The sequence below is a fragment of the Zonotrichia leucophrys genome, chromosome 4A (genome assembly GCF_028769735.1).
Source record: "Zonotrichia leucophrys gambelii isolate GWCS_2022_RI chromosome 4A, RI_Zleu_2.0, whole genome shotgun sequence".
In the NCBI taxonomy this organism is placed as follows: Eukaryota; Metazoa; Chordata; class Aves; order Passeriformes; family Passerellidae; genus Zonotrichia; species Zonotrichia leucophrys.
The window spans coordinates 8,182,930-8,200,920 of record NC_088174.1 but is presented as its reverse complement, the minus strand read 5'-3'; the positions used below and the strand labels follow the sequence as shown (position 1 = coordinate 8,200,920).

Genomic DNA, 17,991 nt, shown 5'->3' with positions numbered 1-17,991 from the left:
TTGATAAATTTATTGTTGCTTCCTCAGGTTACAGAAGTGAATTTGAACAACATGCTGTGCCCAGCCATTTCAGATCCTTTTTATGGGCCCTGGTACCGAATCTGGGCATCTGGACATCAGACTGTCATGACCATGACTCATGGGAAGCTCATAATCCTGCTGTTTCACAGTGCTGTCCCCACCCTCAAATGGAGCATGGACTTGCTTGGACTCCCAGCTAAGAAAATAGACTGAAATGTCTCCCCACAGAGCAGTGCATACAGGAAGCAGAGATATACTGGAAAACAAAGAGGGGGGGATGAGAGGACAATGTCTTTCTACTTCTTCCCACAGTTTTTTGCCTCAAAAACACATCTGTAATGAAGTGAGGTTTTTTTACCTGCTATTTCTCACTGCCTATTGCCAATGGCAAAATTAGTGGCCTTATTTTGGGGAAGGTTCATGTTTTATACATTTTGTATAGATTACAGTAGAATCTTGCTAAGCCACCATTTAAAATTAGGCCAGGACCTGTCCACATTCCAGCAGAGAGAGTGGCAGTGCTACCTCATTTTGACTCATTTTCCATTAAAGAATTGTACACTTCTAGGGCAGGAAATAATGCTGAATTGTAGCACTCCACTGATGTGAACCAACATGCTGGACTGCATCTCCTGGCTTAACTCTTAAAGCTTGAATGTTCCAAAATGGTCACAGGAAATCATGCACACTTAATCTTCCAATCAGAAGTGCAAAACAGTGAGGTTCTACTGTATTTTCTTAAAGCTGGTTGAAAATGTTGGGGAACAATAACTCATTAAAAATATTAATCAACTACTTAATTTCTAAGCTGCAGTGGGTAAGTACCTATCTAGTGAAGTCCCATCATGATGCTTTGGAGATGCTTTTATTTTGGTAAGGGGGAAAAATGTTGAAATAATTTCAAAAGACCATGTTATGTATAGGCCATGATACGATATTGCATCCACTGTTCTGTCCTGACTTAGAACAAAATGGTTTTTTTTCACTTACCTTAAACTGGAGAAGGAGTGGAGATACCAAGTCCAATGTAAACATCAGGAGTTTTTTTTATATTTAGTAGCTTTTGAAACATTCCTGCTTTGTCTGTGCTGATCCTCACTGACCAGACTGGTTGGTGCAGAAACCAAATGAAACTGTTCTCTCCCTACAGTTCTGCCATATTATGTGTATTGATTTTAAAATACAGGTATAAAAAGGAATGTCCAATCAGTGCAGGCCTCTACTGCAAAGGGCATGTTCCACTTTAGCAGCATGGCCCATCAATGTCTTTTGGAGAACTGGATGGGCAGAATGATCAACTGTGCTCAAATTTTGCAGGAGGAGGAACCATTGGGCAGAAAGAGAGAAAATCCTGACTGTGTTCTTCCAGAATTGTGAGTCCATTATGCAGACTGTTGTGTTTCAGGGCTGCAGATTTTTCTTGTACAGAAGTTTGGGGGAATTTATAGATTAATTGTGTTGTCAAAGCTGTGATTTGTAAGATAAACCAAAACCATCATACCTCCTCCAGCTGGATCACCTGAAGGTATGTGCTGAAGTTAAGGTACAGATATTTATACCTCAGGAAGCAAAAGTAAGTTGGCTTTTTTTTTTCCTTAAGAAAGAAAAAATTATTTTGTGAGGGAACAAGTGGCTACTTCAAATATTTTTACTCCATATGATTGAAAAAAGTTCACCTCAATCAGAAATACAATGTCCCATATTCTGATTTACAAATTGGTTTCTGGCATTCTGCCATGCCTTGCTGTATGTGTGTGTGTATATAAGAATATACTGTATGCTCACAACTTGAGAACATGCAGCATGTACCTAAACTGTCCCTCAGGCATATACAGCTGGTGTTAGTGTTACAATAGAAGGACTTTAAACAAATTTTGCAAGTACTACTTAGCATTATTATTTGCTTTATTTGCTTAACTTATGGTTTATGGGTTTTTGTTTTAATTGCCTTTTTTTTTTACAATCTTCCCTTTTTTTTTTCCTGTCAGGATATTATAGTTACTGGAAACACTTCTCTAAGTAGGAGCCTTTTCTGTTTTCCTTTTTTAAACTATAGCATTTCCTATCTGTAATCATCTGCTTCAGGGCATTCCAAACAAGTACAAAGCAGCTGCTGTTTGCCACCATTGACTGCCTCTGGTCAATTAAAACTGCAGGAGCATTTAAATGAGCTCAGGTGTCTCACTCAGTGCAGGCTCTGTGCTTGGAAAGCAGAATTTGCAAGCTCTTCTGGCTGACTTAAAATTCAGTAGCAGGAATGTGAGCAGAGCTGCCAGGGCCATCCCTGGGCAGTGCAAAGGGATTCCTGGTGCAGAGCTGCTGGGAGTGCCTGCCCCTGCCCTCCCTGAGCCCACCTGTGCTCTTCCCTCTTATGCTGCTCCAGTTGCTTTGAGTCACACAGAAATTCCAGGTGCAATTTCACCACATGGGGTTTGCTGCTGGAGCTGCTCATCAGAGCCAGTGGGGCACTTGGACTGTCCTTCTAAACCTTGTGTGGGCACGTTCTGGAGCTTGTTGAATCTTTTCTACCAATTTAAGTTGAGAAAATGTCTCACTGAACAAGGCAAAAAAGTAGAGAGGTAACCAACTACTGCACTCAGTAAGGATTTTAGAAGTACTGAAGCTGCAGTGAAGGAATCAAATGGTGCAGCTGGAGTCAGGTGGGAAGGCAGGCAGTGCAACCTTCACCTTTTGAATATAAGCTGTTGCTTATTTGTTGTTGTGCACTATCAGTGAGAGGTGTTTGAGTTAGAACAGAATCATTTAGGATGAAGAAAACCTGTGAGTTCATCAAACCAAGCATTAACCCAGCACTGCTGAGCCCACCATTTACCCTTATCCCCAGGTGCCACACCTACACATCTTTGAAACCCCTCCAGGGTTGGGGACTCCACTGCAGCCTGTTCAAGGCTTGATAACCCTTCTGGGGAAGAAATTTTCCCCCAAGTCCAATTTAAACCTTCCCTGGTGCCACTCGAGGCTGTTTCCTCTTGTCATGTTGCTTATTTCCTGGCACAAGAGGCTGACCCCCACCCTGCCTTCAGGCAGCTGCAGAGTGACAGGTCCACCCTGAGCCTCCTTTTCCCCAGGCTAAACCCTCAGCCATTCCTTAGATGTGTGCTCCAGACCCTTCCCCAGCTCCAGTGCTTTGCTTTGGGTGTGCTTCAGAGCCTCAGTACCTTTCCTGTAGTGGCAGGCCCAAAACTTACAATTATTCCCTCCTTCCCCATGCCCTTCTTTGAAGGCTTTTAGGACTTTATGTAGATTTATGGTGACCCACCACTCACAACTGCATCAGTGCAGCTGAGACAGGCTCCACAGAAGGGGAAGGACAGGTCAGAATGGGAGCAGAAAAGGGAAAAACTTCTAAAGCAATTGTGGAACTTCACATTCTTCATTCCTCACCTATCTCTGGTATCTGCTGGGAATATGCATTAGCCAGAGCTTGCCATATGTGCAGGAAATGGGAAAGCAGAGTGCTTCATCTCTATAGCACTTAGTTGTTGATTCTTCTTTTCCCTGAATGGTTTATTTTATAGGCAGTTACATTATACAGATTTCTTTGGTTGATTTATGCTTATTTATGCTGGAAATGAAAGCACAAAAGTGTAATGCTGTTCTTGGGAGGCAATTGCATTCTCTCCTGGGGAGTTACACATTCAGTCCATGTCAAGATAACTTGAAGCTGTTGCCCAGTACCTGGTGATGAGGTTTTACAGTGCTGCAGTGCAATGCAATTGAAAGGGCTGTCCTGGGGCTGCTGTCACATGTGCCCAGATGTGTCATGGCACTGGGAACTTCAGCAGCAGCAGCTGAAGCAGAGTGCAAAATCTCACCCCAGAGCAACTTCATTTGCTGGCCAGAATACTCCAAAAAATTCTTGTGCAGTGCCACTGCCTGGCCTTCAGAGATGCTGGTATGGGTGAAGGGGTCTGAACAGAGCCCTCCAAGTGTTGGTGTTGTAGGCATTTCAAAAGAAACAAACTCATTGCTCCAGCTGCCACTGGCTGCATTTCCCTCCATGTCTACCCATGAAGGCAGCATTATTAGCTGGAATAAACCTGTTTACTGATGGGTAAGTAAGTAGCTCTCCAAACCAGAAACATTTCTGCCCCCACCACCTTGTGCCATGGCTGCAGCTGTCCAGGATCCCTGCAGTGCTTTTTCCAGGGATTCAGACACTGTACAGTGCCTGAGCTGGATCTGTTTGTTCAACTTCCTCTTTTAAGCACCAAAGGAGAATTTGCTTTGTTTCTTTTGAGAGGTGCTAACAAATAGTTCTTGCCCATGTGTTTGTAAATTGATGAAAAGCCACAGTCTATGAACACACACCTGGAGCTGGTTTTGGTTCAAAGATGCTGCCCTAAGCTAAACTTATGTGTGCTTGAGGAAAAGTCAGTCCATTTACAGTCCAGTCAAACCTTGAGGTCAGAGAGTACCTAAGAGTAGGTTTCTGTTTCTGGCCACAGAGTTTTGATATTCTTGTATATTTGAGATAATTTTATAAAGTTCAATTGTATTTTTCAGAAATGGCTATTTGCAACTGTTAACTGACTGTACTTCTATGTCCTAAGTCTTGCATCCAAACCAGAAGCATTTGTTTTCTACGCATCCATAGCTTATGGAAAATAGAGTTGTGGTGTTTTCTTCAGTGTGACAATTGTTTCACTCTAGGTGGATCCTTAGCAATTAAATTCATCCTTACAGTTAACAAAGCTCTGAAAAAGCCAAAATCCAGGAAGAGGGTATAGGTCAGCCCTGGTGGGAGGTTTCTGCAGGCAGGCAGGTCAGCTTTGGTGTTTTCAGTTCTACAGTGACAGGACTCATAACAAATCTGTTGATTTTTGTGACCTTGTACTTCAAGTGATATTGCTGTAAATTTCTCTTGCAGCTGCTGGTGTAACTTAGTCAAAGCCAAGTTGTTTTATAAATAATTTTATTTTTATTCAGGGTCAATTTTGTACTTTTAAAAACTTCCTGCATTTCCTGAGTCATTATCCCAATGCTGCAGAGGACACAGCAGGCAGAGCAGTGAGCACACGCCACTGTCCCTGACCATCCTGTGCCAGGGGCTGGGCTGGAGCACCAGGGTTCCCCACACTCCAGTGCCAGCATGGCATTATCCAGGCACAGAAGGGGTTGGAAAGGGCAAGGATGGATGTGGATGGGCTCAACTGCCACATATGCTGTTAGGTCTGAATAATTTGTAAGTGTTATAAATTTTGTAAACTTTTTAATGTGCTAAACTTTGGTTATGAGGTAACATTTACAAATGAGGGGTAATTTGTGTACTTGTTTTTGTATTTTGCTCTGGTGGGCTTTTTTGTTGTTGTGCCCTAAGTCCAGATCATTGGGCAAATAGTTGTTAAACCTTGGAATTAAAACAAATAAATGCATTTTACTGGATACTGGATAGTTTTGTTATCATTCTAATTGTGCCATGGCTGAGTCTGTCTTGCTTAGGACTTTGTATAATGAGGTAAGAATCACAGAGGCACATTAATATTAGCTCTTTATAAATCAGGTAAGAAGATGGAGCCTGCTGTCTGAAACAATCTGATGTTGTCTACCTTGCACACAGCAGTTCCTGGGAGCACAGTGGGTACTGGGATTTCTGGAATCCTAAGCAGTTCAGTCTGACTTTTGCCTGTTGTTTACTGGCAGAGCTCATTGCAGGCTATAAATCCTTTAATCACTGTTTAAATAGGACCTGTCCTTGTCTTTCAGGTGCAGAGCTCAGGGAGCTGTTGCAGCACAAGGATCCTTTTTTCCAGGCTTCCTCACTGTTCCTACCCCAGCCTGGGCCATGTCCAGTAATTCCCATTTCACAGCACTTTAGCAGAAGATGTGAAAACATATACAGAAGTTTTCAGCTCACACCTTTGTTCAGAAAGCTGCTGTAGGACTGCACTCAGCCTCACATCACAAGGTGGCAAAGTAGTTATAATGTACTTTGCAAATGCTTCTGGCTGTAATAAACATGATTGCAGCATAGTTAAATGTATTCTTGTGACCCAGTACATCGCAGACAAGCAGGTTATTGCCGTGTGTTCAGTTCTTGGCAAATACTGTTCTTGGAAAAAGAACATACTGGATGTGCCCACCCTGTGTTATTATATATCCATTCAATTTTTCATGTGGCTGGAGAAAAGAATCAATTTTCCAGCTTAATTTCTCTGGAAGAGTATAAAGACTGAGGAAACAGCTTAAGTAGAAATCCAGTGTGAAGTGCTGTATGGCAGCCTGAGTTGAACCAAGCAAGCAATTTCCCATTGCAGGCACTGCTGATTTCTGTCAGCAGCCCTCTGTAACTAATTGGAAATCAGCCTTTTATTGTTTAATACCAACAAATATGTAAGAATAAGTGAGTTTCTACATCTGAAACACCCTTAATGCTACTGGCTTGGTTTGATTTTTACAGCATGGGAACTGGAGAGCTAAAGCAGTGAGAAGAGTGAAAACTCATTGTAGGAAGTGGTAATTAGCTCTGCCTTTCAATGGCCTCAGGGTTTTAGACTAGGTTTAGTGTAGGTTTTACATTGAATTTTACCAAATCTGTGAGCCAAGCTTCCATCACTGGTTTAGTATTTACCCAGGCAGGTTTCCTTTCAGATGTTTGCTACTCTCCTAAATCACAGTTTCAGAGCAAGTGAAGGAATGGCTGCATCAGACTTCACCATCCAAAGGTTACATGGATTCTATTGCTCTGCTTTCAAAGGCACTGCAGCTACAGCCAGCAAAGCTTTTAATAGAGCATGAGGCAAACAAAGCCCTTCTAAACTCAGAGCTGAGTTCCAGGGAGATGGAATGCTTTGTCTCAGGAATTATCCTACAGAGGAACTATGCTCCCTCTAACTCAGACCCAGTAGAAAGTGTCTCAGTGCACCAAGAATTTGGCTGAGGGACCAAAGTTCTCCAACTCAGTTTTGGCACCAGCTGTGCTGTTGCTTTGACAGAGGTTCTTCAATACACACTGGCACAAGGTTCTGCTGAACAGTCTGGCTGTTGAGGGGTACCAGTGCTGTGTTGCTGACACCAGTGTAGTTGGTTCTGCAAAAAAGCTTTACTTCAAAAGCATTTCTGCTTCACAGGAGGGAGCTCAGGCCTGGACAGAATTCCATGTGTAAAGTTAGACAAGAAGTACAAAACTGAACTGGCAATTGATATAAATACTGCTGAATATACTGATAAATAACTGATGTAGCTGATATAAATGATGATTTCACTGGCAGTGTTTAGTGCACGTACCTTTCTCCAGTTTGTTCCTACAGCAGACAAGACAGGAAAATATTTCTAACACACCATTAGCCTTTGACATTAACACCAGGTACAAATGCTTCAATAAAAACATTCATCAAGCCACACAGTTAAGCAGAGAAACATGAAAAGAAATGGTAATTCTTTTTCCTTATTTTATTGGGTAAATGATTTAAAAGGTAATAACAATAGTGTTAAAACTACTACAATATCTTTCCACAGCCATATCTCACAGACCCACAGATAACCTTCTAGCATTTTTTTTTCTTTTTCCTCATTTTTCTCTTTTTAAGCCGTACTTATATTAAAATGCCCATTTCAACAGTTTCTTCACACTAATAGCAATTAAATGTGGAAGGAAGAAGGATCTAGTCATAAAGGAAGGGGGTTCAGGTAATCTGTGATATTACTGTAATCAATTGAGTTGCTAAGGAAGGAAGGAAAAGACCGAGGCCTTACAAGCTACTCCAGGTAGCTCTAAGCCCACTGTGTCACCATGGCATTGAAGATAACTCAAGATGCTGGTGAACAATTTAAAGTAAGTTTGTTTTTTTTTTTTTTGTAACATATAAAACACTAAAATAACTTAGAAACTAGATCCAAATATCTTGAAAAGAATCAACTTTGATATATAAAAACAGTCGTAAGTTGTTACAAAAGTTTCAAACAAAAGTTTGTTTTCTCAGTGCGTTTATGTACCAGCGCAATTACTGAGTCCAGAGCAAAGAAAGAGGTTTTTCTTTTTTATTTTTTTTCTTTAACAGTAATAAAAAATGAGGAAAACATATCTTTGTATATAAAGAATCATTGCTGGTCTTAAGAATAAATGTAACCAGAAACCCTTAAATCTGAGAGGCACACTTTGGGTTTCTCTTTTTTTTTTTTTAACTTTTTTTTTTTTTAACATAAAATGAAAGTCACCAGTTTATTTAAATGGAGGAGATACTCAGACTCCCCAAATAAACTTAATTCAATTAACATCACTAGCAAAAATCAGTTAGAAACTGTACAAAAATAAAAAAGTTAACACATTTAATCCTGCAGGGATTTTGTAAGGACTGGAAGGCAGGCTTTAGGAGCAGCATTTGGGCATGGCTGGAGGCTTCTTTGGTTCGATCTAACACACATAAGAGATGTAACCTACTCCAGACAACAGTTTTAAAAACCCGCACAGTTGAGACAAGTAGAGGTCCATATACAAACTCCAGGTGTGCCAGGGCTGTGCCCACCTTGGCTCCAGAGCGGGCTGAGGTCAGGACCGGAGCGCCCCCCCCGCCGGAGCAGCGGGAAGGACACTGGAAACATCACCGAGTAACAGCTTCGTGTCAAGTCTATGGTTTGGTTGTCTAACTCAGTTTACAGAACAGAGTTTTTAGGAACATTAGGCAAGAGAATGAAAATAAAACCAAAAAAACCCAACAATCTCTTCAATGGAATAAGGCAAACTGAGTAGTGCTCATTAAAAACAAAATAAAAAATCAGCATTTCAACTTAACAGTGAAATAAGCTACTTGGTTGTACCTTAATTTCTATAAAGTACCCCAAATGAAAAACAAATCTGTAGCTAATCCCAACAATGCAGCTAAAAGCTACTAAATGTAACTACGAGGGAATGACATTTGTGAGAGCAGTTGCTGATTAGCTTTAAGCAAACAGACCTGTGCTGTGCCAGTGCATGTCACAGTGAGCTGCACGTTTGGTACAAAGAATCCCACAATTACAGAGAAACAATCTGCAGCAGTTCAGCACAACGTGCTGAGGAGGTAGGTGCCCTAGAAACACTGTAGGTAGACTGATTATTCCAATCTTAAAAAAAAAAAAAAATCATACAATCTGATGATTGACCACAGACTCTGTAACAGTTTTTAAATTAGTGATACAAAACTCTGGTCCAGAAGGGTCTGGCATGAGCTCGGTTCAAAAGCACACCTTTACAGTTTGTATAACACCCTTAACTATATTTTTAAGCAACAGCTACTAAGAGATAGACAAAAATGCATTGTGCATTATGCTGTATACAAAAAGGAGACAAAACTATCCTTTTCTCCCCCAAGCCATGGTGGGAAGTATTGCTGACCTTGTCCTTAAAATCCTGCAGGATTGTTTATTCATCAGTATATCATTATTACACTGGTAAGAAATTCTGTATAACATCTGCATATATCGAAGATTTCTTAAAAAATCTGATATGATTTTAGATCCGCATGACCAGTCACGTGACCTTCTTGAGGTTGATTAGCACCTTTCAATACATATATATTTTTATATATAATAGATCTTTTTTAAAAAACTTCTAACAATGAGCTCATGCAGAAGCACGAGCGAGCTGTAACGAGATGACAGATAAAGATGGGGTTGGATGACTTTTTTTCGCAGCAGAATGATTCAGTTTGTGCTCAGGTTCCCTATAAGGGCAAGAAAAAAAACCAACACAACTCTATCAGGTAGCCACTTGTTCACATTTCCACTTGAAGACTAATTCATCTAAAAGTGTTCCCCAAGTAGAAACAAGACAACAATATCATCCAAAATAGCCTCTGTATAAACATTTACTCATTTTTGCAGCTTCTGGCTGGCATCTCTTGGCTCCTGAAATTTCAGGCTCTCTGCTTAAAAATTAAGGCATCGCAACTGAAAATGGTAATATTTGGACATAAATGCTGTGGATGAAGGAATACCAAAGACCCTCTACAAGAACCTCCATAGAAATTAAGTGGCAGACCTAACCTCACATAAGGGATGAGCATAATTTATCCTTATCCGACTTTGAAACCCTATTGAAACACTTTTACAGTTAATCCAATTTTTTTTTAAACTGAATTTTATCTATTTGATTTTTATATATCTATGTACTTACAAACATTCATTATTCAAAGTAACTGGAATTTCTGCTTACTGTGGTTTACTCACTCAGATTAGGAAGGTCTTTTCTGTAACAGGCTGCTGTGCTGCAACAGGCAGCAGTGGGAGTTCTGCAGGCACAGGAGGAAGCAGTGAGCTCCTGCCATCGACTGGCCTTGCAAACAGACCACACATACCTTTTACTAAATCCTATTTTTACAGCAGGAAAAAGTTCCAATCGATTTTCTTTCTTCTACCGTGTGGAGGGGGATCAGAATTATTACACAGTACTTACAGCTCTCAAGCACTATTCCTGCAATAGATGAAAACATGTAACATTATGGCATACTTGTCCTGGCTCTCTCACAAGAGTTTTTTTCTTTTATTAAACAAAAGTTAACTTGATCCAACTATTCAAGACTTGATAAAATTCAGTAAGTTCAAAAGCAGATGAAGAACAAAACAGGGATTTCTCTTTTCCAAAATAAGTTTGCTAATAAAAATTAAAAAAGTAAATCTCACTTTAAAGAGAAAAAAAAGTGTCCAAAACCCTGATGCCAGAGCACCCTCAACAAGGTTTGCTAAAATGTCTGGAGTATATGTTTTCTATGAATTTTATATATAAGTATATAATTATGTTATAGTCAAAGGCACTAAAATCTAAATCCATTTCCTTCCTAATACGACATCTGCTACTCACCAATCTGTTTTTAGGACACAAATGTCACTCCTAATTTGAGTCATCACAAAGGCATCGTCTCATTACGAATGCATTCTCGTGACTACTCCTGACAGGCCTGGGCTGCCTGTGATTCCCAGCACGGGATGGGACACAAAAGGGTCCTGGGTTGGATTGTGCCCAAATCATTTAGGCCACTTGATTCTGAACATGCTGCCATGTTAACATCACCTCTCGCTGTACATGAGTCGCTTCTCTTCATCCCAAAAAAGCATTTTGCATGTCAGCCTTGGTGCTCCGGCTGTTTGTGCTGGATCTGGAGATCCTGTACAGAGCTACATGGAATCTTTACTGTGAAGGTGAGATATTGTACACACAACGTCATTAACAATGTTCTGAAAATGCAATTCATTGTCTACTTCAATACCTGAATCTGATATGTTTCATTCCCTATCACACCCATTAATGCAAAAGCCATGAATGCCTTCTTGCTAAGCAAAGCATCCCTAACTGCAATCCTTAAACTCTTCCTTCCATCCACAGTTACAGAAAGCCTTGATTGATATAATTCAATGTTAATGAAGTAGAAATTTAAATTTTCATAAAAAACCCAAGGGTATATGCTGCAAAAAAATCTGCAGTGAATCAATAAGAAAAAGGTATGGGATCTTTGTAGTAATGCAGTTTTCCCTCCCGTTGCCATGATGAGCTGAACCAACCAAGGAGCCTCAACACGGCAACGGAAACTATCATCATAAAATGGTACAGTAATAGAGATAGCTAGACCAAGAAGGGGCAGGGTCTCCTGGGAAGAGGTCTGCAGAGAGGTCCAGTGACTGGTCATGCGGCTCAGTGTCAGGAATAATGGTTGTATGGTGGAAGGGGGTGCCCAATACCATTCTGGAAGTGATGATGCTGACGATGGGCAAGGTACTCTGTGTAGCTCATCGTCATCTTCTCACTGCGGTACCTGGCAAAGAGCAGAGAGCCAGGTCAGCAACTGTTACCAGGAAGCTGCAAGTAGCACCAGCAATGCTGCACTGCTGCTTTGTTTAGTGCTAAGAGCTCTGTACTTCTGATGCTGGGATTAAGACTGACTTCAGCTGCACAAGGGAACTGCCACAAATGCCAGGGTCATTTCCTGAATCATGTGACAAATCACAATGTAACTGCTTATGAAAAAATACTTTAAGCAAACAGAATTGTTAAAAATGGTTGGCTACTATGCTGGTTGAGCTAGAGGGAATAGAGAATGTCCTGTAGCTTCAGCCAACCCTCTACAAAAATATAGTAGGAAAAAACATAAACAAGCACTATAGATTTTTGGGCTGTTTTTAAACAATCAGTATCGACTGTCTGCCAAATTCTGCTTTTAAAATTATCCCAGCTCCATTAAATATAGTTACATTCTTTTTAGACTAGAACCACAGAATATCTCCAGTTGGAAGGGACCCATCATGAGCAGCGAGTCCAACTCCCTGCTCCTCACGCAACTACCTAAAACTAAACCATATGGTGAAAAGCATTGTTCAGACACCCCTGGCCTCAACAGGCTGGATGCCATGACCCTGGACAGCTTGTTCCAGTGCCTGACCACCTTCTCAGTAAAGAATATTTTCCTAATGTCCAGCCTGAACTTCCCCTAAGGCAGCTTCATTCCTTCCCTCACATTCTATTGCTGGTCACCTGGAAGAGGAGATGAGCAGCTCTGTTCCACTGCCCCCTCAAGGAACCTGTAGATCCCAGTGAGATCTTTCTCAGCCCTCTCCAAACTGACCAAAACATATTCAGCTACTCCTCCTGAGTCTTGCCCTTGAGGCCTTTCACCATTTCTGGTCACTTTCCTCTCATCACACCCTAGAGTTGATGTCCTCACAGAGAGGCACCAAACTAATTTTACCAGGCACTGAAGTGAGACCAGCAGGCCTGTAATAACAAGGGCCTCCCTTCTCCCAAATGGAACAACACCTGCCAGCTTCCACTCAACTGGGACCTCTCCTGCCTCCCAAGTCAGTTGAGAAATAATGAAGAATGGTCCCACAAGAACACTGCCCAACTCCTGGTAACTAAAAGCAGAATCTAGGTCCTGACAACAAATATTCTGAATACAGTGTTGTCTGTATATATATATTCTGCACCAGTATTGTCTGACAGTGAGGAACACGAGGCACCAGTGGCTGCTGGGCCTTGCAGAGAAAGCAGCAGCTCCTCTGCAATCTGTGGATGGTACATGGCACCAGTGGCTGGAACTCCCCCATGGGACACAAGGAGGGGCTCTGCAGTGACAGTGACAGACACCAGGGCCACTGCACAGCTCTGCATCCCAGCCCCTCTGACTGCTCCCAGTGCCTCTGTGCCACTGGTTGGCTCTCTTTCAAACCATGGCCAGAACTGCTGGGTGTGAACCTGAAGGGAGTGACAGACTCAGGATCAGCCTAAAGCTTTCTTCACACACAAGATGTTTACTTTAATTCAGAATACTTGAAAAAGAAGTTAAAGACCCTTATTCACTCCTCCAGTAGATATTTTCATATATGACAATAAATTATTAAAATGAGGTTCTACAACAGGTTGCCTAATGCTGGAAAACAATTAGTATTTTAATAATGCTGTCTAATCTGTCAGCAGCATCTGAGATTTTAAGCAAGTAAAACAGTCAAAAAACCCCTTTTTCTGATATGTTGAAAGAAATTATGGTTTGCTCATTTCACTTATCAGGCAATTGATTGTGGTAGCAGTTTCATTGTTGTGAACTTAATTACACTAAACATAAGGCTTTTTGTGGGGTTTTTTGGGAGGAGTAGGGTGAACTTTAGGTGTTTTTTGTTTGGTTTTGTGTTCCATGCCATTGCTCCAAGCAAAATCATGCAGCAGGAAGAAAACGTGTGCTATACAGAATTTTTGTTTAATGGAAAAATATGCTCTTTATTTGCTGAGGTGCACAGAAATGATCCATTGCATTATTACTCTTGCCCTCAGCTATCTCCAGATATACTTTTTGAAAATAAGATAACAAGGTGTACAGCTGGAATGAATTAAAGGGAGACTGGGGCTCTGCACTTAGAAATTCAGCTGGCTTCTGTAAATCCTTCCTCCCTACTTTAACCTTCAGAATAAAATGTTTCCCTTACTTAGAGCTACTCCACAGTAGTTAGGTTCCTATAAGAATCCAGAATTCCAAACACTCATTGAGACCCCAAATTTTTATCTCCTTGAAGAAGACAAATGGTCAAAATTTCCTTATAACCTAAGATTTAAAAAAAATCCTATTTCTCCATGCATGACTAAATAACAAGTTCAGCAGTCATTTTACACTGCAGGCTTATACAAATAAATAGGTTTAAACCATTCCTACAGACATTCATACAGACTCCTCTACCCTCCACAACCTAAGGACAATATTATGGGCAGAGTTTTTGCTGCTAATTCTGAAATACCTTGGCTGCCACACACTAAGGGGCCCTCAAGAACCTCAAGAAAAACCAAACTAAACTGGTATGAAATAAAATATTAAAGTCTTGTCCCCACTCCTGGGAATACCCTGACACAGTTTCACTAGAACACTGGCTGTGGAAGCAGTGCACTGCTTGCATGTCTCACACCTCAGGATTAGGGAAACCTGCACTCCACAGGGCATAACCCTGAGGTTTCTCTGAGGATCCAGGGCTCTGAGGGGCCTCCATGGCAATGCAGCAGCAGCCCCACCATGCACCATCTGCCCAAACAAATCCAACAAGAGCAAGTAATCCCTGTTAACCACAGCTCTGAACACCCACCACAGCCAGAAATCCCTCTGTGAGAAGGCAGAGCTAAACCAGCTGTGAACAGGCAGAGTTATCAGCCCAGACCTGCAGGAACTGACACACCATGGTACTGAACAGGCACCCCTCACTCCTGCTCAGGGGATTCACTCCTCCCTGTGCAGAGCCTCTCCTAAGCCTGCACTGCTCTTGGGGAACAAAGCAACCACGAATGTCACATCCAGGAGAGTTCACCATTACATCTGCAGGAGCACTTACCAGGAAGGAGCATTACAAGAACAGGGCTGTGTGTGGTATCCCAGTGCATACCTGGTTAGCTTTATTGTTTTCCTGAATTCATTAGTAATTGGAGCTTTGTAGCCTCCTTTCCTCAACAAGGAATCTATGGTTTGAATGTGGTCCCATCCTGTTGAATTTCACAGTAGCACAAATTAGTGAGAAATGAAGCAATAGGAAGAGATGTTGCAAAAGCACAGTACAGTGTGTGGTGCTGTAGAGGGTGCAAGGGCTCTGCTGGCATCTGGGATAAACCAAAACATTCTTCCCTACTTGGGGACAGCTGAAGGAAATACCACATTTAGGATTTCTTTACACACACAGCTCACTCCACAAACAACATATATTTCTCATCTCATAGCTGAAATACTTTAAAAGTGAACCTACTCTACCCAAATGTCCTAAAATGGGTGTGTGATACAAAACAAAACTTTTCCAAAGCATTCTGGTATGATCATGTATCACAGCCACTTTTGACGTTATAAATGGTTATAACAATATGGAAAACTAAATTTATGTATAACATTTAAAATAATAATTAGTTGAACATGTGAAGAGAACTTGAAATCAGACTTCTTCATAAACATCACCTCACTTTACAGAGATATGGCTGACTTTAGAACAACTATATATTATAGGTGTCTAGATAATGCAAGAAGCAATGGATTTAAAATACAGATTCATTACTGTTCTCAATAAAATCTTCATGCTATCCCAAGCCTCCTTTAAGGTTTAAAAGACTCTCATATAATAAATAGCTGTTAGACATATTATTTCCTAAAGACACAATAATTAGTCACACTGTTACATTAAAAAACCTGCAAAAAACACAGTAGAATTGAGCACATGCAAAATTCAAATAAGTAGTTCTGGAGATTTTAAAGAATCAGATTGCAATTCATGGTCTACTAAAACTATTCATAAATTTAGACACATTTCCTCCACAATTCCTGAATTTTTAAAAAAGCTTAGAATACTCCTAGACTTTTATGAGACTATCTGGAAACAGAATTATCAATTAAAAAGAATTCTCAGTAAAGGTATCAGCTGAACTCTTTGTAGATAAACTTATATATAAAAAGGTAAAAAAAGCAGCAGTAATGCAAACTATAAACAATTGAGACACACTATCAACCATGGAAATAAAAAAAAATGAGTGTTCAGAGTCAGAAAAAGACTGCTCAACAAAATCTACTCTAGTTTTTTAAATTCACAAACTTAAGTCTGTGCCTCTCTTAAAAGGACTTTTAACAACATTCTTTTGTACTTCCATATTGAAAATACTTTCCTTCCATCCATTAAAAACCCTGGGAAGTCAGTGTTTGTAACATGAATTAGCAGAAAGTACCTAACTGAAAAACAACTTGATCATCAGGAATTCAGGAATAAATAATGATTAAGATAATTGCCCTGCCATCCCAATGCTAACCAGAGCTTCTGCATCTCCCTCATATCCCAGCCTAGCAGCCACACAGAAATTGGCAGCTTTGAACAGCTGTTAGCCTGTACCATTCCTCCACATTTTATTTTCCTATAGCTCCATGCATTTCTGACTGGCTCAAAAAACAGCTACAGTTTACTGAAGCCCACTAGGAGACTGACACAGGCATGTAATTGGCATTTTATATAAGAGTCTTCTTACAATTAAACACTGCTCCATCATGTGACATCAGGGCAAGGTCAAATACTGCATTTTAGATTTACAGGAATGTTAAACTCTTCACCAGATCATAGGAAATAAAGTGCAACAATGACCTTGCTCCTTGGCAACCTCGGGCAGGTAGGTGGCCGTGCGCTTTGATCCTTTCTCGTTGATGAACTCTATTCTAATGCCATGCACACCCACCTGCAAGAGATTGGCACCCGTTAGTACAGCACACAGAGACAGCATGGCAACTGGCATGGTGAAACCCAGAACAGTGGTTAGCAGCATTTCACAGAGTTTCAAGGAGGAGGCCCTGCAGTGGGTGGCATCTTTTGGAGAGGTGTTCACTTACTGCCATGAAAGCTCAGCAGCAGCACAGGTACACAGGATGTTCCTCTGCTCCTCACCACAGAGCTTCATTCCTGGGCTGGAGGAAATCCAGCTGAGGAGCTAAAGTTGTTCTGTCTCCTCTGACACTGCCACCATTGTTGTTGCTGATAAAATCACCTGGTCACCAGCTATAATCTGCAGGCAAAACAGCTGCCAAATCTAATGAGGCTTCAATTAAGAGCATTAATTTTGTTCAAAGCAGCAACTGAACAATCAAAGATTTGTCACACTATGGACTCAAGCCTGGAGCCTTCAAAATTTTACCTCATGTATGAGGAGGAAATGGAAATATTACAAAGTACCCAGCCTCAGACTCCTGTTTCTGAGCTACTAAGAACTGCAAGGTGACAAAATGACAGCACAGAAACCAGTATTACTAATACCAAGGAGCTGGGTGCAGATAAAAATCAAAATGCCAAAAATATTGGGAGAAAAAGAACCAAGAGGCTGGGCACATTTCCAGGGCATTGTTTAAGGCCCCTGTTTTCAGGTTACAGTAATTCTGTGGAGAGTACCTGCACTGGGATCAGGCCATAAAAGATATTCCATTGCCAGAAGGTTTTCAGCTGCTTTTGAATTCTGTGCACAAACACAAAGCATTATTAGATGGACATTTTTATGCCCACATAACCAAGATGTTATTTCCATTTGAATCCCAACACTGCATGTGAAAATGAGTCAATGTTTTAAAAGGATATCACGTTGTTTGGTGTGGCACATCCTTGAGGACACAAATTTAATCAAAAAATGCTGTACAATTTTTTCCAGTAACAATTTACTTACTTTATCATAACTGCAGGGAAGTCAAAAACCAAAGAAGGAGTATTTACAAAGCTCTACCACTTCTTCAATTAACATATTTGTGTATATTAAGAGTTTAATTTCAAACTTTTCACTCTTTATATATGATATGAGCAGGGGAAATGGGAGGAAGAGTCCCTTGTAGCTGGCCATGGCCATAACCATTCTTCCCTATGAATCTAACATTGTTCATAAATAGGAAAAATGTAACTTTGTGACTAACAAATTTAATTCACTGCAACTTTTAACATATTATTTCATTACCAAACATTCCTAAACCCCAACTTTCATTACATTGATATATATAATCACCAGAGAGA

At 40.7% G+C, this 17,991-nt stretch overlaps 2 protein-coding genes across 6 annotated transcripts in view; one reads left to right on the top strand and one right to left on the bottom strand.

Annotated features, from left to right (window-relative positions):
- Nucleotides 1-5,427, top strand: part of TMEM164 (transmembrane protein 164) — a 34,639-nt gene extending 29,212 nt beyond the window's left edge. For all 3 annotated transcript variants that reach the window (XM_064713308.1, XM_064713307.1, XM_064713309.1), the window contains one exon: nucleotides 28-5,427. In XM_064713308.1, the coding sequence (XP_064569378.1) occupies nucleotides 28-234 (207 nt within the window). In that variant the 3' untranslated portion in view covers nucleotides 235-5,427. The remainder of the gene's footprint in view (nucleotides 1-27) is intronic.
- Nucleotides 5,428-7,419: 1,992 nt separating this feature from the next.
- The window catches only part of AMMECR1 (AMMECR nuclear protein 1), a 97,482-nt gene continuing 86,910 nt past the window's right edge, over nucleotides 7,420-17,991 (bottom strand). For all 3 annotated transcript variants that reach the window (XM_064713304.1, XM_064713306.1, XM_064713305.1), the window contains 3 exons: nucleotides 16,591-16,681; nucleotides 14,869-14,965; nucleotides 7,420-11,768 (listed from right to left, as the gene is read on the bottom strand). In XM_064713304.1, coding sequence (XP_064569374.1) covers nucleotides 11,654-11,768; nucleotides 14,869-14,965; nucleotides 16,591-16,681 — 303 coding nt within the window. In that variant the 3' untranslated portion in view covers nucleotides 7,420-11,653. The remainder of the gene's footprint in view (nucleotides 11,769-14,868; nucleotides 14,966-16,590; nucleotides 16,682-17,991) is intronic.